The following is a 20,542-nucleotide window of genomic DNA, read 5'->3' on the forward strand; positions in this document are numbered from 1 at the left end:
TTAAATTTTTCCTTTCCTTTAATTTTTTAGCAGCTACCTGCAGACAAGCGTGCATCATCAGACCTTAGTATTGCCAGCTCTGAAGAGGATAAGCTTTCACAGAATGCCTCTGTACTGGAATCTCTTTCTGAGAAAACAGAAAGCAATGCAATTGAGGAGAAAAACAGCACAATATTTTCAGATGATAAAAAAATTGGAGACGAATCTGAGGGCATTAATGTTAGGAAAATGGTTGAGAACATCTCTGATGCTACTGCTGATGATATGAAAGCGCAGAATGGTTCTGTACCAACTGGTGAAGTTGAGCAAGGCCAACTATTGCCAGCTGAAAAGAGTACAGAAAGTCTGGAAGAAGCACCTGAAAATGCAGAACCTCAGAAAGGAGGGGAAGAACTTGATACAGTAACAAAACCAGAAGTAAATGAACAGAACCAAAAAACAGAGAAAGAAAGTGACATAGGAAACGTACAAACAGAGGAAGATAAAGTTAAAATAATACCTACAGCTGCTAATACGGTAGAAATCAGAGAAGCCATTTCTGAGGAAACTGGTGAAAAAGAAGAGGAAAACAGAATAGATCTCTCAGAAAATAAGACTGAAAAGGTCACCGTAGATAATACTATAGAGCAAAAGGAAGATGGAGCTCAGGGAGAGGCAGTGACAGACATCACTACAGAATCTGTACCTAGTGCTGAGGATAAAGTGTCAGATGAAGAAAAGGAACTAATAAAGCATGCAAATGACAACATTGAGGAGATAGGTGGTACTGCTGAAACACAGATCATCGAGGGGGATAAAATACCTGAGATGGCGGATAAGCCTGTGGAAAGTCAGGCTAAGCAGGTCTGTGAGATAATCAGCTCTGAAGAAACTCTATCAGAAAGCCAAGATAAAGTGATCAAAGCAGATGAGAAGTTGGCAGAAAGTGAAAATGAGGATATTTGTCAAATAAGTAGCATGGAGGAAACAGAGAGCAAAGACTCTGGAAAAGATGATATGGGCCAGAAGACAATGCAGGCCAAGCCTGAGGCTATTTCTGATAAGGCGGTGGATAAGCTGACGGAGATGGACCAAACATCAGAGGAGCACAGACCTGAGAATATCCAGGAAAACAATATTCAGAGAGACAAAGAACAGTTGGCAGTAACTTCTGATGAAATAATGAAGAGTAAGCTTCAAGATGCTGCCGATGAACAAGCTGATGACTCTGAAGTCACTCCAGTACCCAGTATTAGTATAAGCACTGAAGAAAACGATGAAAAGGTCAAAATGGAAAATCAAGACAGTACTGAAACGTTGCAGCAGCTAGAATCTGAGAATCTGAAGGAAAATGATGCGGATTCGGGCACAGGTTCTACGGCTGATAACAGCAGCATTGACTTGAATTTGTCAATATCTAGTTTCCTTAGTAAAAACAAAGAGACAGGATCAATATCGCTACAGGTAAGTGTAAGCAATAATATATTTGTATATAAAACCCTGTGTGAGTGCAGCCCTAAAACTATCTGCACGTTTAAACTTTGCTAAGAAAAACTGTGAGGAACTGCTATGGCAGCATGGAATATTAAAAATTTGTATAAACTGCAGTATTCTGAATTGAACACTCAGTAATGTCTGAATGTTGTGCAGCCAAGCTAGTAGCTACAGAACTGTTGATTAGTTTCTTATTTTGTTACAGGATTATATGCTAATCTGTCTTATTAAAATATAACAAACCGTTATAGACAAGGAGATCTGTGTGTAGTTGTAGTTCACATCTGGTAGTCGAGAAGACTGGTTCAGTGCCTTACACTGCACAGAATCCCTGCTTTACCAGGACAGATCTCTGAGTCTCACGCTGAATTCCTGTCACTTCCATCTTCTGTTTCTCTGTTTAGAATTAAAAGATCTAAGGCAGACAGCCTCTCAAGTCTGTGTATGCCAAGCACTGTACTACTCCTTTGTACTGTATTGATGCAGTTATGCTGGGGTGAATGAGCTTATTTACATAAAGCACGTTCCAGAATATGAACTTTATATCTTTATACTGATATGATTATTGCCATACCACAATAGTAACGGTGTAATCACGGGTTTGAAGAAAAACAACAACAAAAAGGATGTGGCTATGCTAGCATGACTTCAGTGTATTTGCAGTAAACCCTTACACAATGGAGACAAAGTTTCTGCCAGGGTCTCTTTTGTTCTGTCATGAAACAATAGCAGCTTTGAGAAGTGGGAATCTTTCCAATTCTGTGAGCAAGGTCACATGAGTTGGTTACTATCATATAAGAATTAAAAACAAACTAAAAACAAAAAACAAGGAACAACAAAATGGCTTGCTAGTTAAAAGGTGTGAGGAAAAATAATTGAGTAGATGAGTTAGTTGCTATTCAGTTTCAGTACTGTTTTTCAGAATTAAATACCTTTTTTTATGACTGAGAAAATTATAGGCACAAGCCAACAATACTTGCAACTCTCTTCAGCTCTTGAAAATCAAACTGCATCAGTGTTTCATTCAGGGATTACCTAGCTTTTTCTCTGAACGGCAATTTAGATTATCAGTAATCAGTTTTCCTTTGAATAAAGAATGTTTCAGTACATGAGAATTTTTCTAAGTTCTCACTTAAGTGATAACCAGTAACCAGGAACTCCTGATTTATATGCAGCAGCCCTCCACACAAACATTTGAAGTAATTTATTTTTTTTTTTTAAAGGAATATGACTTAGATACAGAATAACTTACTGATGTTTTATTCAGGAAACTAGAAGACAGAAGAAAACTTTAAAGAAAACTAGGAAGTTTGTTGTTGATGGAGTAGAAGTGAGTGTAACCACGTCAAAAATAGTTACTGAAAATGACTCAAAAAGTGAAGAAATGAGATTTCTACGGTAAGCTTTTGTAAAAGTACATTTTACAGGAGGTTTTATTGTCTTGTACATAACTGATTTTTTTCACATTGAGTAAAAGCAAGAGGGGTAATGGTCTTATTTTTGTCATGTTTGGCATTGCTTTCGTTTATTTTTGTAAATAGAAAGGAATGCAGAGTGTTTCCTAATGAGATGATACAAAAATAGCTTTAGTGGACCTAAGTTGTAAATGCTTTTTTTTTAATTTTTTTATTTTTCTATCAATATTAAAAGTTCTCTTTCGTTATTAGGCGTCAAGAGCTAAGAGAGCTGAGACTTCTTCAGAAAGAAGAGCAGAGAGCCCAACAGCAGCTTAGTAACAAGCTCTTGCAACAGCGAGAACAGATGTACAGACGTTTTGAACAGGAAATGACAGTGAGTTTTTTGGATCTTGGTGCTCTTAAAATGTGACATCCTGATGGAGTAGGCCAAATACTCACAACAGCATTACGGGCATTTCTTTGATGGCTATAGTTTGTTTAATTCTTGCTACTAATGGCAATATTTTTGTGTTACGGGATGCCAAGCTTGTCTGCTAGAACACACTTGCCAGTAAACAAAATGAAGGTGTTTTTTTTTGTTTGTTTGTTTGTTTTTTTAAACAGAGTAAAAAGCGACAATATGATCAAGAAATAGAAAATCTAGAGAAGCAGCAGAAGCAGACAATAGAGCGGTTGGAACAGGAACACACAAATCGTTTACGAGATGAAGCAAAACGCATCAAAGCAGAACAGGAGAAAGAATTGTCCAAATTCCAGAACATGCTGAAGAACAAAAAGAAGGAGGTAAGAGACAAAGATGATGGTATAGAAAATAAGGAGTATGGCCATAGCAAATGGTTGAGGTTAGGTCTCCCAAAAGTCACATCAGCCTCATGTGCTATAATAAGTTGTGGAGGGAGTACTAGTAGTCAGTGGTATTCCTTTTTTTTTTGCTGCCAAAAGTGAAATACAAACAGCTAACAGGAACCTTTGGGTATAGACTTAATGTAGAAAATATCATCAAATTAGGAGACTTTATTTTTCACAGAATATTTAATAATTCTTTTTACAAATAGTAGATTAAGATATAGTATTTTATTAAAGACTGAAAATATTTGAGATTGGTATGTTAAACAAACCAGCTATAACTGCTTAGTAAATACTTAGCAAATTAGAATTTCAAAGAAAACAACATGTTCTTCATTAATGAGAAGAAACACTTAAATTCCTGAGTTTTGGTTAATTTATTAGATTTTTATTAAACGCCTGCTGATGTGATTTAGAATTTCTTTACAGTAAGTGTTAGGTGGATTTTGTTCTTTAACTCAAAAAGGCAAGCTAAGAGAGACAAATCTGATGACCTAAAATCTTTTACAATTAATTTCTTGTGTTGCACAGTTAAGGCAAAGTGAGTGACACTTTACACTGACACCTTTTGCTTTTGATTTGCTTGTGTTAGAATAAGAGCAGTGTACCTCTATGGATTTTGCCTCATAATAGCTGTCTTATTTCATTTTCAGATCAGCTATATAGTGCTTGTTTGTATAATAAATGTCTCTAGTGTTTGCTCTAATAGTTATTAGACTTCCAGAGATTTCTTTTAGAATCTGTACTGTCCATGCTTTTGCATAGAAAGATCCTGTAGTTTAAAAAAAATGCATAGAAAAAAATATATTCAATTTGAACTGTCTGCTCATGTAAATAACCATTTTTCTTCTTTTGCGGAACCTCTTGCATTTTTTGAGTCTCTTTCTACTTACTGGTGATTGGGTCCTACATGGGAAAGCGGGAAGAATTTTTATATATTTCTCTGAGCTAAAAGCAGTTCTTTCACGGAAACAGGAGTAGCATGTGGTGATTTGGACTCTGTTTTCTGATGATGCTTCCACTACTAAACAAATAGGCATTGGTCTTTGGGTGCATAGTTTTGTATTTAGAACTTCAGAAGGTGATTTGAAGGAAAATGCAGCTGGTGCTCTCAAACTACCCATGTTATATTGAGGTGTTTGCAGTGTTAAGGTTTGTAATTCACAAGTGAGGGGAAAAAAAAACAAACACACACAAAAAAAAAAAACAACCAGCAAAATAACAGATTCATATTCTGCTGATTTAGCCAGGTTATATTTAGAATATTTCTACTCATCTAGTCTAACTCATGTTGAACTGAAACAAATGTTCCAGTTCAGCATATGTGTAATGAAAAGTTTCTTAAAAACATAATCAGTTACGGATGGTTTTTGCTTTTAAATTCTTCAGAACTGAACATTTACGGCCATTAATATTTTATTTGCTTCTATGATGATTTTTAAGACGTACCCTATGTAGATGTCATTTATGGTTGAAACACTGATAATGGCATCTTGTAAATTCATCTTCATGTTCAAGACAGTGTCAGAAATAGCTCTCTTTCTGTGGAATTCATTTTAAGTTTCCAACCGTTTTTCACAGCTTTACCATGAGGTAAACATACTCTGTAGCCCTTTTTCAGTAGTGCTTTAAGAAAATGCCACTTCTGCAGGTGGCGGTTTTCTTATCTACCGACTGTTCTAGCTGCTGCATGAAAACGCAAGCAAGAGACTGCCATTTCTGAGAGCACTGGGCAGCATTTGCATGCAAAAAGAAGCTGGCATATGCCTCTCTCTGCGCTGGCACACCTAAAGCATGCATTGTTCCGTCTCTTTTCATTAAGCTCTCCTCACTAAGCTAACATCCCTGCCACTGAAGTAATGCACGCTTCCCAATTCCTCTAGTGCTTGACCTGCATGTCCTATGTTCACAATAATGCTTGCTACGGAGAAAAAGTGTTCTTTTCGCCACCTTCTGCATGCTTATATACACTGTAGGTTTTATGTGAAGTGGAGAAAGCACCAAAAGAGCTGAGAAAAGAGCTCATGAAACGCAAGAAAGAGGAGCTTGCACAAAGCCAGCATGCTCAGGTAACAATGGCAGCTTCAAGCTACTAAAATACAAAAGGCAGCAGTATTCACACAGCTTGATAATTTCACTTGTTGTTGTTGAGTGAACATGAAACTTAACTCAAACTAACCCTGTGGATTGCTCTCTTTCTTCAAATATTGCCGTGTCACTTCCCGTGGAGTATAATGTGTAGAATTGTAGGAGCGGTGATTTTCAAGTTTGTGCCGTTAAGCATAATGTTTTGTTACGTTGTGCCAAAAAAAATAACTATTTTTCTATGGCAATTTTCATTACAGTGCTTTTATGAGTGGTAAGTACCTGCAGTTCTGTCAAATGATGGAGGCTTCAGGCAGAAGTTATTTTGGGGCACTACAAGCACAGGGGAAAAACATATATAGAATAGGTAAGCGTTAGGCATCATGTTCTAGTAGCAGAACAGATTAGGTGAAACGAAACTATTTAACGTCTAAAGGTAGGTGTAGAGAAACTTTATAAGACATCATATATAATGTCACGCCTTCAAACTTGCTGCCTTTATATGAGCTAGCTGGACAGAGGCTAATATTTCAGAAAAAATGCTGTTGTGACGGCCGTAGTTTGTAGGTGAGTGAGTTTGTACCCCAGCAGAGCAGGTTTGGGTTGAGTAATTTAAAGATTAAATGATTGTGACCTAGCAGAAAATACCAGCAGCTCTATCTGATTACATGTTCGGTTCAAGAGGGGATTTCCCAGCTGAGAATTTGATTGAGTTACAGCTTGCCCCATACCCATGATGTGTCTCTAAGCTTGTTAAGGAAACAATTCAGGAACTAAATTTTCATAATGGTTGTGGTGACTTTGTTTCCTTCGCTGGTTTCACTATGTTAAAGTAAGGGACGGTTTTAAAGTTGGAAGATCCTTACTTGGAATGAGGAAGTACTAGGCAAGGTGCAAATGGAGCATCTTAGATGGCCAGAATTTTTACTGTCAGCGACTACCTTTTTTGCAATTAGATTTGACATTTTGAATGTATATTTCTAACATACAGCAGAGGTTACCTTCTTTCTTTTGAAGAGCAGCACTATATTTGATTGTATTCTGACATGGGAAGTACGTTGTGTCCCACAGGGCGTTGCTCAGGTTATGATTCAGTCTTTTCAGTTGTCTTCGTGTACGCTGTTCAACGCACAAATGCAGGATGTAAGTCCTAAAATGCAAACCAAAAAGTTTTATTTTCCTAATTTTCCAAATGTGTGGTTTTCTTCTCCTTCTCCTCATATGTGCTGATCAGTTTCACTGCTGCCTCCAAGAGAGTTAGCACAAATGTTTTATCACTGCACTATTTACTGAAATTTTGATCTTTTTACTGTCCTCTGGGCAAGACACCTGAAGTATCTCTCCAACATGATATAATGCTGTTCTCTGGTGTGTGTTATTTGTTCAGCACATGTGAGGAGTAGTGTGACTTGTATGCTCTGCGTGCAGTGAGATTGTGTATTGTAAAGGTGGGAGTCTAAGATACTGGGCAAAACCAGGTGGTATTTTTTAAAAGGCAGACTGCCTTGTGCTGCCTGCCTTTTGCACCACCCAGCATGTTCTTCAGTAAGGTCAGTGCTTGTTATTTACATGATACCTGGGTAGATGTGGGAAGCAAAAAGGCCAGATCGATTTCTGCAATTGCCTGGTTTATCTTAGTACTAGCAATTAGCATGGTTTGTGTGTTTTGGGGTTTTTGTGTTTTTAAGATTTACAGTGTAGATGCAGCAGCAATGATATTTAAATTACTGACAGTAAATCCCCAGCATAATTGTTTTTTGACCATGACTACACTAGAGCAGCTGTCCTCATGTACTTCCTAAATCAAAAAACTCCTAGCACTTCATACATAGTATTAATTATGTGCCCACATGCTCAAAATAAACTTCTAGTTTTTGTATCTTTTCCCTATCGAGAAAGGGAACCAAAGCAGTGTTTTTCTTCAGCCTATATATTTGGTTACGAATGCCTGGCGTCGTTCACAAAGGTGGCCTCCCAGTCCTTTTTTGTACCCCCAGGTCTGCTGCTGTCTGAGCATTCCCCAGCTTCCTCCCTCTGGTTTTGTCACTTGTGCAACTCTGCTGCCCCCTGGGAGAAACGAAAGCCTTGTCTGCTATTCAATGACTTTCTGTGGAGATGAAAATCAAGATGCTCCTGGACATAACAAAGGATTTTTGACAGATACCTAATTCCACATGTTGCTGATGGCACATTCAGTAAAAATAAAGTAAAAAGCCTAGCTCAGGAGGCCCTTCCACTCATCGCCTGTAGCCCAGCACTGTTTTCCTGCCTCACGCCATCTCCGTTCCAACAGGCCATCTTTTTGCTTTGTTATGTATAACAGCAAGCTCTGCAGCTGCTCGCCTTGGCTCTGATACCTACACTACTATTGTGCTTTTTTGACATTTATATCCTGATGGAAGCATCTGCTTTAATTCTTTAAGCGTGTGCGCATGCCTGCATGCTTGTAGATACGTTTGGGGTTTGGTTTTTGAATAGTGGCAGAGAAGAAATGCAACGGGATGTCCTCGGGGTGTGGTGGGGGCTTCCTACTACTACCTGCTCTCCGTAAGGTGATGCCACAGACTGGAATGCGCTAGATAAGAGGAAGATGCAGGTGATACGGGGACTGCAGCATGCAGATGGCAGGTGTATCACTTTGCAAGGAGCCAGGTCAGCTCTGGTGCACCGAGTCTTTAAGTCCTGCAGGACACAGTTCCCATGAAAGCCATTGGAGTCTTCATGGCAGCCTGAGGGGATTCCAAACCTCCATCAGAAACTTGGTATTTGTGACGTGATAAACCACTTGAGTTCATGACAGGATGAAGCACTTCAGATAGAGATACAAACCTGAAACCCAACATATAAACAAATAGGCTTTACCTAATAACCCAAAGCAAAATAATCAGAAATGCTTTTTTCTTACATCCATGAATCCATGACATTTGATATACTGAGATCAGCTTTACATCAAGCATGTTTGTCTTCACTAGCTTTGAACCTGCAGTTTGTTTTGAGCAAAGATGAGCTGGAATGATTTACAGATGATTGGTTAGTCTGTTGCCTTTGTTCTTATTTCTGAAAGTATTTAAATATTAAAAATATTCTCTACTCTCTGCATAGAAAATACAAGAGATAGGTAGTTCTATAGCACGAGGCATGTTAGCTCAAATTTTCTTAGCTGTATTTGTTTTTGTGTATATATAACACGGAACTGGGAATTTCATTAAACAGTAATGTGGCTAGAGGAACAAAATTTAATTTATTTCTATTGGTTTCCACCAGGAGCAGGAATTTGTGCAGAAGCAGCAACAAGAACTGGACGCATCTCTAAAGAAAATAATTCAGCAGCAGAAGACAGAACTAGCCACTATTGAACGCGATTGCCTCAACAACAAACAGCAGCTCATGAGAGGTATTCAGCATCAGACTCTCTCCTTAAAGACATATTTGTGTTGTATCTTAATAAATCAACAGTCCGCCTGAAACTTCTGAAATCAGAGGCCTTTATGACTTATAAGGAACTGCAATAAAGCCATGTGCTATAGAAAAGCTTTGCTCTTAAAATGCAGCTGTAGGCCACTTCTAAACATCCACTTGCAGGTGGATTCAGAATGATTGTATTGTGCTTTCTAAACCAGCCTGCGTTTTTTCCAGCTCGTGAAGCTGCAATCTGGGAGCTGGAGGAGCGACACCTACAAGAGAAACACCAACTCCTCAAACAGCAGCTCAAGGATCAGTACTTCATGCAGAGGCACCAGCTGCTTAAGAGGCATGAAAAAGTTAGTGTTGATTTTAACACTTCCTTTTGTGTATTAAATCAAAAATATATTTTATATTTACTTGATTTACAATACATTTTAGACTTGTGATCTCTTCAGGTAGCTCTTTGCTTGCCTAGGCAATACCTGTGCAGGTATTTCCATGCTGTATACGTTCTGTGCTATGTACTGAAAAACAAATAAACCTTAGAGTAGTTCAAATCTTGCAAATCTAAGCCAGACTGTAACTTTACAACTGCAGGAGTGGAGGTTCAGTTCCACTAAAGTTTCTCCTTTCAAAGAGCAGAGACAGTTAAAAAAAAATGTAATTCACAAGTTGTACGGATTACAACTGGTAATATATACCATATTTCTTAGATGACTAAATAACTTTGTATGGGTTGGGCATGATCCAGAGCTCCCTGGAATAAATGGAAGACTTGATCCTCCCTATCCCTACCACTAGGGCAGGGCCGCTGGTTTCTGCTGAAATAAACGCTCCAACAACGTGCTTATTGATGAAATGATGTAACAGTTATAAAATAACAAGTATTCTGTAACATTTCCATGTGGTTAACGTTTTAGGAAACGGAACAAATGCAGAGATATAATCAACGCCTTATTGAGGAGTTAAAGAACAAGCAAACTCAGGAAAGAGCCAGACTGCCTAAAATCCAGCGAAGTGAAGCAAAGACTCGAATGGCTATGTTTAAGAAAAGTTTAAGAATCAATTCATTAGCCTCTCCAGACCAAGATCGTGAAAAAATTAAGCAGGTAATAAAAATGATTTTAGTAGTGTAGAATCTTGATGTGATGTAAACATAAGTGTGACAACAGGCAAGAATGCACTCTCAGCAAGCTTGCAGGTGGTACAAAACTAGGCTGATGCATGGATGGGTCTGGTGCCATTCAGAAGGATGTGTACAAGCTGGAGAATTGAGCAGAGGTGAACCTTATGACGTTCAACAAAGGCAAACTCAAAGTCCTGCACCTCGGGAGGAATAATTGTAGGCAGCAGCACATGCTGGGTGTTGACTGCCATGAAAGCAGCTTTGCTGAAAAGGCCGCAGTGGTCCCAATGGACAGCAAGGTGAATGTGAGTCAACAGTGTGCCAACACAGCAGTGTGCCCTTGTGGCAAAGAAGCCCAGCAGCATCCTGGGCTGCGTGAGGAAGAGTGCTGCTGACAGGTGGGAGGAAGTCGTCTTCCCCTTTTCACTTGAGGCACATCTTGGGTCCTGTGCTGGGCTCTCCAGAGCAAGACAGACACGGGCTTAATGTAGCAAGTCCAGCCAAGGGCCGTGGTGATGGTTAAGGGATTGGTGGATCATGGTGTAAGAGGAGAGGCTGAACTTGTTGGATGCTTCAGTCTGGAGAAGAGAAGGCTCAGGAGGATGGTAGTCACATGTATAAATGCGTGATGGGAGGGAGAGCCACGTTCTTCTCAGTGGAGCCCAGTGACAGGATGAGAGGCAGTCAGCAGAAACTGAAATAGTTTTATGTAAGTCAATGTAAGTGTATAACTTAAGAATGAGGAAAAAAATCACTGTGAGGGCGGTCAGACAATGGAGCAGGTTGCCTGGAGAGGTTGTGGAGATGCACAGAATTTAGAAATTAGAATTTATTTAGAATAACTGTCATCCTTTAAAAGGGAACATTGTGAAGGTTTTAGAGATTTGCTTTATGCACAGAAGTCCCAGATCATGGTTTCCATATGATGAGCAATGGAAGGATTTAAAAAAAAATCTGGGCAGTAAAATCTGGGAAACAGCTCCCTTACTGCTTAACGTCAACCTCAACCAAGACTTGTTGCAACACCTCTGTGTCACTTAGCTTTAGAGAGAGTTAACTTCAGGTATCTGAAAGTGAAATGTGCTGTGCTTTACAGAGAGATTAGAGTGCAGAGAAAAAAGGAATGGTGGACAAAACTGTGAGGCCATTCCGTTTGTAGGAGTTAAAAATAGAATAAAAATACAGTCGATATTCATATATCTTAAAACCATTCAATTCACTATTACTGTATGGTGTTTATACTTGTTCTGTTTTAAACACTTTTTGACTCATGTAAACTGTTGTATATAGGGGCACAATACAAATCATCTTTTTAATTTTAGTTTGCAGTTCAAGAAGAAAAGAGACAGAAAAATGAGAGACTGGCTCAGCATCAGAAACATGAAAATCAAATGCGGGACCTTCAGTTGCAGTGTGAAGCAAACATCAGAGAACTGCATCAGTTACAGGTTAAAAATAGATGACATTAAATGAACGTTCAGTGGGAAGATTCACGTTAATAACAGGCACAGGCAAAGCAGAAACACCTTTTCCTGCATTTTTACTGATTCATGTGGATTTTTTTCAACGTTGCTTTTAAAGGCCTGCATGATACTGTTTAACCAGGCTCAGAACCTAACATCAATTAATAAGAAATCATTTTACGCATAAGAAGAGCTTGAGCCATAGGCAGATGGTAGCTCCTAGAATATTTACCGAGTTCCCAGCACTGTTCTGTGTAGGAAATGTTTCGTTTTAACCTCCTTTGCTCAAATGTCATTATTTGGAGCAGAGGTAGGCAGCACCAGCCATTGCCCACAAGGCATGGAGTCTTTGCGAAGTGCAGGCTGCCACTTTTGAGCTTTTGGAAGCTATTTAGAAGGAATGCTCTTCTTGCAGTAAGGAATTCAATGCTGTTGTTTTTCGTATGCATTTTGTAGAAGTTGGTTCTGCATACTGAAGGCCAGGCATCCTTTTCCATGACGTCTGCTTTTTCTCTGCTTCGGGACACCAGGCAGTTTTCATGCATTAAATGATCACCTGCTGATCACCTTTGTATAGAGAGAGGTTCCATCTTCCATTGGCCAGTGAAGCTACTTCTACCGATGGCTTTCCTGCATCTGGTGAAAACAGGCCCTGGCTGCGCTACTACTAATACGCCCCAGCAAATCCCCAAGTACCGTGGGAGTCTGCGTGAGACTTCCAGCTAAAGCAAAATCAAGCAGATTAGGGCTACTCTGAGCCACATCAAGAGAAGTTGGCCCTTAGCTGCACTCAGGACTAGCCAAGTGCTTGTCATTTTTGTTGCTGTGCTTTCGTACTCTGCATCAGAGCCAGCTGGGACTGGAGTCTTAGGAACAAGAAGGGCTTTAGAGACTGCAGTTGCCAACTGCTCTTTAATATTAAAGAATTGTTGCAGCCAAATGCTAAACTGTATTCTTGCCATGCTTCAAAAGGCCCCTGGCAGCTAAACAAACATGTATAACTTAAAGGAATGTGAAACTTAATGTGTGGTTTGATTATCCTTCTCATTACAGGGTGATTCTGTGGCTGCTTCTATGCAAGCACGTTTCTGTCTCTCTAGACCCCATTTGTTAGTCTCAACTCCTTCAACTCACCAAGAGTTGAAGTATTGGAAGTATTCTTCCAGAAGTTTGGAAGTATTTTTCCAATAAAAAAACAACAAACTAACTCCTTTTTAATGTAATTGATTTTAATAAATTATACAATTAGAGAAAAAAAAATCAGAAAACAAAGCAGAAATGCTGCGTGACCTGCGGTGGTGTTACTAGGCAGTGACCACAGTTTGGAGTAGCGCTGTCGGCTGCTCTCTGAATGGTACTCAGCAGCATGTTTAGATTTACAAGTATTTCTTATCTCCATTGGTTCTGGTGGCAAGATCAGCTTTTGATAATGCAGACCCACAACAAACTTTTATCTTGTAATTATGTACGTCACTGTTTGCACAGGCTAATAAGCTAATTAAAAAGAATTAGGACAACATATGTCACTAGACAAATATTAAGTTGTCTAATCTGAATTAGTTTGACAAGGATTATCTTTATCTTGTTTTAAGAATGAAAAATGCCATCTACTGGTTGAGCATGAGACTCAGAAGCTGAAAGAGCTGGATGAAGAGCACAGCCAAGAACTGAAGGAATGGAGAGAGAAATTGAGACCAAGAAAAAAGGTAAATTGGAGCAGTTTGAATTGGAATATAATGAAGTGTTAAACCTAGCAAATACAGATCATATAAATTTTGCTGAGGAGCAGAATTGAGCTACTATACAAAACTGCTATAGTTCACTTATAATAAGATAGGTGCAACAAAAAAGGCTCACAATTATCAGCCTCTTCCTGTGGTCCTCTTGCAGGGCATGTGTGCATATTTGCGTATAAAACCTCTTAGCTGGAGTAAATCTGTTTTAGGACTCTATTTCAGAAGCTAATAGGATATTTAAAAAAAAAAAAAAAGAGGATGAAGTAACAAATAGAGAGGATGGTGGTGGTAGCTGTTTGTTTGTTCATTTTGTTAAGATGTTGTATCAGACTGTCAGCAGTAGAACAGGCTTCTTACACTTCCATTGCCTTATATTCATATAACAATCTGATCTTGGTTTTAGACACTGGAAGAAGAATTTGCCAGAAAACTGCAAGAGCAGGAAGTTTTCTTTAAAATGACTGGAGAATCTGAATGCCTTAACCCTTCAACACAAAGCCGGATTTCCAAATTCTATCCAATCCCCAGCCTTCACTCCACTGGGTCGTAACTCTGGGAACTGCTGTAGGTTTTTCATATTTGGAGTTCTTCATCCCCGTCGTCTAACCTGATCTAATCTGTGGAGTACATCAAAAGACCTGGCACTTTTTGTTTTCGGTGGAGACAATCAGTGTCACGATCATTCTTTTTTTACTACTTTGAATGGAAGAAAAGAGAAAAGGAGTTGGTGTATAATGGTAATGTGACGTCCTTCAGATGTTTCAAGAATGTTTTTTTTTTTATCTCAGTCTCAAAAAGTATGTTATCTATGGTTTTGACTTTAAGTAAGCCTAAAATATGAATTATAACCTTTCTCATCACAAAAAAATGGTTTCTTATGTGAATATTTAAACTGTATAAGTTCTGCTACTGTGTTTTTAAGTGTGTCATTTCTACACAAGAGAATTCCACAACTGAAACTGCCACAAGAGGTTTAAAATGTTAGTGTTGAGCAGTGTCTTCATAGTGAGGACTGAAACTAATTGCTCAGAACATGCCAATAATCATAAAAAATGAACCCTTGTGTTTAAATACGGATGGTAACAGTAAAAACCTTTACAACTTCTTTAAAAAAAAGAAACCTCTGGCATAAATTAAACTGAGCTGATCTCCATTACATATTTTGTCCATTAGTTCCATAATGAAATGGGGTGCTAGTTTAATTAATACAGTGCCTGAAACACTTCGGTATGCTAATCCTGGCAACAGGGTAGTATTTGTCACTTATGAAACAAAAACAAAGTAAAGCTCCTTTGCATTGTTGTTACTGTACAAAACAGAAGATTTCTTGCTGCTACTGCCATTTTTGTTGTAAATCCTCACCCTAAAATATTTTGCACTAAAATATGTAAAGGTGAAAGAAATGCTAACTTTAAAATGCACAGTTTGTTGTTTTCCTTAGCTATTACAGGTGGTTAGTTCTACAAATCGAAAAGCTGTAGAATGTATTTTTTAGGAAGCATTGTGCGAGACGCACGCGGTCGCTCCAACTGTACCGGGAATGGGTAGAGCCATCCTTCTGTTCTTACCAAAGCCTGTTCATTGGAACTCCATCGCAGAAGTGGAGGTGGGTGGTTGTATTTATGGATAACCATGGCAGAAGTCTGATTTGGTTGGAAATGTTAACTTGATTTTTTTGTTTGTTTGTTTTAGTCATTTTATTTTATAGAAAGATTTAAGTTAAATATATAGACAAAATACTTAATGAAGCTGTTTTTTTGCTTTTGTGTTGCCACGTACTAACATAGACGGTTTTTATTTTTTAAGTTCATAGATGTAAAATAAGTTATTTACCTGACTGATCTGCAGTGGAAAAAATCTGAAATGTTTCTCATAGCTGGTAGGGAAGGAAAAGTGTATTAGGTCACTTTTACTGCACTCCTTGTGATGGTTCGAGTCATATCAAGACAGTATTATAAGCTGTATTTGGTATGCTGGCATTGAATTTGTAAAATAGTATTTGTTTTCTGTTATTTGAGGCCTAACTTTCTAGTCTCTTTGGGCATCAACTGCAATGTTGGTTTTGTTTTGCTAGCTTGCATTTAATGTGAGACTGGTGAACATTTACACGATGTTCATTTCATGGGAACAGTATTGATGCACATGAATGAACTCAAATTAACATAGGACTTTAATCAGATACGGTTGAAATCTTGGATGCTGAAATCCTTGGATGTTGCAACTATACCTTCTCAGTGAAGACATTTAAAATTTGCAGCACAGTAAAAGCAGTTGGAAAATGCATGTTTTAATTTAATTTTTGTAACTTTTTGATAGCATAATTACTTTAATAGCTAGCCTTAATTTCTGGCATTTTATTATATCACTGTGTATTGTGTACCGTTGTAAATTCACATATCATTATCTCTAGAATGTTATCTGTTGCTAAATGCAAAGTTCCTTAAGTTGTTTGTTCAGTAGGCTGAAAAAAGACTCTGAAGGCCTTTCCTTTAAGTTCCACCACCATAAATTGACTGTTACTAAAATAATGTTAAGTAATCTTCACCTCTGTATTTAACAGAATTTGTTTGCAATTTTGTATGGAGCAGGCTCAGTGATTTATTTGGAGAGTAAACTTGGCAGGCAGATTTCCTCTTCTGGATTATCTCTGCCTTTATCCACATTAAATTCTCAGAGAAATGTTAATCTTCTTAGATTTTCGGCAGTTTCAGTGATAACTTGCTAATATATATTGGCATAGTGGTTACCTCTGTCTACGTCTGGTAAATCTTTAATTTGAAGATCCTTCTCACACAAGCTCCTGCAATCTGACCTCACTGTAAATTGTACAAATGCCTGAGTTGTGTGGTGCAGGGAGGGACTGAATGTAGCAGTCGAAGCCTTAGCGAGTCCTTGGCTGTGTCTGGAGCTGTAGAGCGCTGTTAAGCAGCTGCAGTCTTGTGACTGTGCTGAGAATTGATACCTGGTGTGCAAATCCACTTCTCTGGGATAACAGGAGCTAACATAGGTACTTACATGGTTAGATTGAAAGCCAGCGTTTTATCAGCATTGTGGAACATGAAAGAGGAGGTGTATGCTGTTAGGGCACTGTCAGAAAATCCAATTCAAATAGATTTAGTCTCGCATTGGCCTGGAAGAGATCGTCTGAGATATAAAATCCAATCTCTCTCCTATCACGTGTCACATAATCCCTTTAATAAATGGTAGGAGCTCTGTCTCAGAGGTAGTTAGGTGTGTTTTCTGTAGTCAAAACAGTCTGCTGGCTTGCTGAGTTTCTGGCAGATCGCATTTTTTCTACGTGCCCCTCAGAAGCTGAGCAAATACTGGTTCGTGCTCACCTTCCTTTTACATTGTAGCTGCTGGCTGCAGGAAGATGAACAAAGGCCCTAAAGCGCGTGCACCACAGCGCAGTGCATTGTTCTCTGCTCCTCTATTTACAGTTGGTTTGGACAAGAAAAATATCTCCATGCAAGCTCATGGCCTCTGACGGATTCAGACCTCACAATTTTTAATCAGCTCTGAAAGCAGATTTCAGCACTTGCTAAATTAGCTTTCTTGGGATGGGGCATTGTAAATAGAGGAGTCAGCAGTTCTTCTCACAGCCTGACAGTTACGGGAGCTCAGCTGCTCCCAGTGTCTCTGCCAGTGCAGCCCTGCAGGTGGACCAGGGAGATCTTTGGATGACCAAGCTCTTTTAAACTTAAATTAGTTTAAACTTTGCTGTTACTTGTGTGAAGAGGGAATACTCCAGCACGTTTGCTGCTCTGTTTCCCACAGAACTCCGCGGTTTTCTTTCAAGCTCTCTGCTGAATGCATCAGAAGCAAGTGTGGCACGAAAAGCTATGGTATGGTATGGAGGCTACTTCTATGGTTGACTAGATTTATGCTAATTTATTGTTAAAGGTTTTCCTTTAGATGTTCAAAGTGAGAGGGGGCAGCGCTGCAGCTGTTGGTACCACCGCCCTGACCCGTGGTGTCCTGACCACGGGCATTCACTCGGTGATTCTTCACAGGACTTTGTTCAGTATCCAACCCCTCACATGGCTTAAGAGCCAGCAAGCCAGGTATTTAAAAATGATTCTTCTATCCCAGAGACCTTTGATATATCTACAGGGAACAGGATTTTTTTTCTTAATGAATACATAGGAACCTTAGCACCTTAACAAAGTCAGAGTCTGATAGAGCCAGGCAAAACAGTAATGTAATTGCTTTCCTCAGGCCACAGTGTAAAAATGTCTTTTATGGCAGCAAAATGAAGACAGTGGTGCCATAGTCATTGGAGCTCAGGGAAAGGAGGAGCCCTGATGCTGGCCACCACCTGGGTAACTTCTTGCTTTGCATGTTAGCAGTTACAGCCCTGTCATTGTACTGCAAGATCTGTACTTCTGGATCTCAGAGAACCTTCCTTGTGTTGATGTGTCCACATGTGTTTCCCAGTCCCTGACTGTGTTTAATTCACAGCAGGCATGAAATGAGGTCAGAGAGAGCTAACCTTCCTCAGCCCCAGACAAGGCAGGGCCAGGATGCCCTGGCACGTTTCTTAGTCTTACAAAGGATGAGAGCAGATAAAGGGAGGGAAAGGAAGAAAGCTTCATAGCATTTCTCTAGCTGGGAAGGTGATGTTGTTTGCAGAGCTTTTAGTTGTTTTTCAGCCTCTTTTTCTTGCCTCAGTCCTCGTCCTTCGTTTCTGTAACTACTGCGCTCCTGGCCCAAGGGCAATCAGCAGCTCTGGAGGGAAGCAGAAGCCCCCTTAAGCTAAAATGTGCTTAAAGCAGCAACTAAGGGCTCACGCACTTCTCTGTACTGAAAGCAGAAGGGCGTTACTGAGCCCCACGTTGCTTTAGTTTTATGAAATATCTTCCACGGTTTCCATGCTAGGTAAAGCCCCTTTCTCTCTGATCATCAATCACCCAGGCTGAAAGGGGGAAAGAGCAGGAACTAAGCATTCTAGAGCCATCCAGTGACACCCAGCTGTTGTGCTGTCCTGCCCCTGTTCTCTGTAAGCAAGCCAGGCAGGGCGCTGTTTGTTCTGTCATAAAGCCTGGAAATGCACGGCAGCTCCTGCCTCACCTCGTCCCAGCAGTTCGTTGAATGTTTTATGTTCACAAACCAAGTTAATTTTGCCTTACAGGAAGCAACCAAAAATCAGGAGATGGATAAATAGTTGGCTAAGGATCTCTGTATGTACAGCTCATGGAAATAAATTTGCAGTAGCAGCCATATAACAGGTTTTTTTTGTTTGTTTTCTGTGTTTTATTTTTTTTGGTCTTGTTTTTAAAAGCAATTTGATTTCATGGCTTTCTGTAGAATATTGTAATAATTCTGCTGTAAATACAATAAAAATCACAGTTTGCTGAGATGACCTCTGTTTTGTTCTTGGAATACGTGCATGAAATACAAGGGAGCTGTGAGGGAATTCCAAATTCACTCCACATTCCAAATTCGGGCTGCCTCCTCCACAGTCCATCCTGTGACGCGAATTGCCTCGGGGCAAGCAAGGCGATGTGGTAGCAGTGTGCAGAGGCCCCCAGTAACGAGACTGAAAACCACCACACCAAGAAAGAACTCGCTGCCTGCTCCCGTCATGTACCGGTGTTGAGAAGCAAAAGAGCAGCCCTCAGCCGCTCTGACCACACGCTGCATCTGCTACAATCACCGATTTTGGTTGACTGCCCAAGGTGACACTGATAGGCACATGCAGGGTATAAAATACACTTTAATGGGGATGTTTACATCATAAAGTTATTTTTTCCTGATGTTTAAAAAATAGAATACGAAAATATTTTTTAAAAGTCAACAAATTGTTTAACAAAAGTGCTTTGGTTCTGGCCCTGTGCATGCCCCCACCTGCTTCACCAGGTCCTCCTGCCTGTGGCCAGCACAGCAAACATGTGGAGAAGAAATCCTGGGGCGCTCAGAAAGCTGTCCCAGAGCTTCCTACAGCACTTTTTGTCTGAATCTGATCTCTAAAAAAACAGTTGTTTGGTGGGGAAGAATTTCTTTTTTTTTGCTGAATATGTGGATAGTTGATTAAAAAAATGATTGATAGGTTTTTACATAGCCGGGAGTAACACAAGAAGCCTGGGCTGGCTGGGCCGCAGAGCCCTGGTCAGCCCCCAGACGCACACACCTGGGAAGTCGGGGCATGAAGGCACACATTCACAACAGGAGCAAACACCCACAGCAGGACCGTGCTGGACACGTCCCAGAGCCACTCAAACCTCAGCAGCAACACCGAACTATCGAGTCTAAGGAGTTAGCTTACTGGGGAGGACATGTTAGCAGTAAGGCAATGAAGATCCACACAGATTCTCTGTGGGCTGCTAGCAACGCTGCCCAGTGCAGAGCTGAGTTGGCTCTTTCCTTAAACCCCAACGCTTCTTCTTTTTCTTCTGCCAACATACACTTGTTCACCTGGGCACAAGGATATTGAAAGGCAGGTTACTTGAAGCATTCATATGGGGAAAACAAAACAAAACACAACTTTAAATCAAACAGAAACCCAACACGTGTTGTGTCAGTTCCCCAGAGCTGGGCCGGTGTCTGGGGGATCCTCCAGCCCAGCCCCGCTCTCCTGGGGGGCAGACATCCCTACCTTTCTCGCCTTTCTCTCCTTTGGGTCCCCTTTGCCCATGGCGTCCCGGTGGGCCCATCGGTCCGGGGTCACCTGAAGGAACAAGAAGGCCGAGTTGGCCCTGAGCATGACAGCCTGCAAGCAGGGCCAGGCAGGGGAAGGGAGACCAGGTGGGGAGGGTGCTTGGGCTGAGGGCCTGCAGCGGGGCTGGGACCCCGAGAGCAGCCCAGCGCCAACCACCCCGGTGGACACGGCATGAGAGGGAAGGGGTGGCCGGCCTTACCTTTGGGTCCGGGGTAACCCCGCTCGCCCTTCTCACCAGGAGGCCCCTGGACAGTTCCATGTGCTGGAGAGGAAAATTAAGGTGAGCATGAGAGAGCAGGACAAACCACCTGCAGAGGAGTCTGTGTTCGCTT

The 20,542-nt window shown here is 40.3% G+C and overlaps 2 protein-coding genes across 4 annotated transcripts in view; one reads left to right on the top strand and one right to left on the bottom strand.

Moving 5' to 3' along the window:
- The window catches only part of SLK (STE20 like kinase), a 48,056-nt gene extending 29,145 nt beyond the window's left edge, over nucleotides 1–18,911 (top strand). The window contains exons 9-19 of one of the 3 annotated variants that reach the window (XM_068688425.1): nucleotides 31–1,443; nucleotides 2,741–2,871; nucleotides 3,141–3,264; nucleotides 3,495–3,674; nucleotides 5,714–5,806; nucleotides 9,087–9,216; nucleotides 9,459–9,583; nucleotides 10,148–10,336; nucleotides 11,676–11,801; nucleotides 13,409–13,522; nucleotides 13,956–18,911. In XM_068688425.1, the coding sequence (XP_068544526.1) occupies nucleotides 31–1,443; nucleotides 2,741–2,871; nucleotides 3,141–3,264; nucleotides 3,495–3,674; nucleotides 5,714–5,806; nucleotides 9,087–9,216; nucleotides 9,459–9,583; nucleotides 10,148–10,336; nucleotides 11,676–11,801; nucleotides 13,409–13,522; nucleotides 13,956–14,102 (2,772 nt within the window). In that variant the 3' untranslated portion in view covers nucleotides 14,103–18,911. The remainder of the gene's footprint in view (nucleotides 1–30; nucleotides 1,444–2,740; nucleotides 2,872–3,140; nucleotides 3,265–3,494; nucleotides 3,675–5,713; nucleotides 5,807–9,086; nucleotides 9,217–9,458; nucleotides 9,584–10,147; nucleotides 10,337–11,675; nucleotides 11,802–13,408; nucleotides 13,523–13,955) is intronic. The other 2 variants (XM_068688426.1, XM_068688428.1) reach the window with 2 other exon arrangements.
- Nucleotides 18,912–19,548: 637 nt separating this feature from the next.
- Nucleotides 19,549–20,542, bottom strand: part of COL17A1 (collagen type XVII alpha 1 chain) — a 35,990-nt gene continuing 34,996 nt past the window's right edge. The window contains exons 55-57 of the mRNA XM_068688424.1: nucleotides 20,410–20,472; nucleotides 20,148–20,219; nucleotides 19,549–19,966 (exon numbers count right to left, since the gene is read on the bottom strand). Coding sequence (XP_068544525.1) covers nucleotides 19,917–19,966; nucleotides 20,148–20,219; nucleotides 20,410–20,472 — 185 coding nt within the window. The 3' untranslated portion in view covers nucleotides 19,549–19,916. The remainder of the gene's footprint in view (nucleotides 19,967–20,147; nucleotides 20,220–20,409; nucleotides 20,473–20,542) is intronic.

The sequence above is a fragment of the Anas acuta genome, chromosome 7 (genome assembly GCF_963932015.1).
Source record: "Anas acuta chromosome 7, bAnaAcu1.1, whole genome shotgun sequence".
NCBI classification, from domain to species: domain Eukaryota; kingdom Metazoa; phylum Chordata; class Aves; order Anseriformes; family Anatidae; genus Anas; species Anas acuta.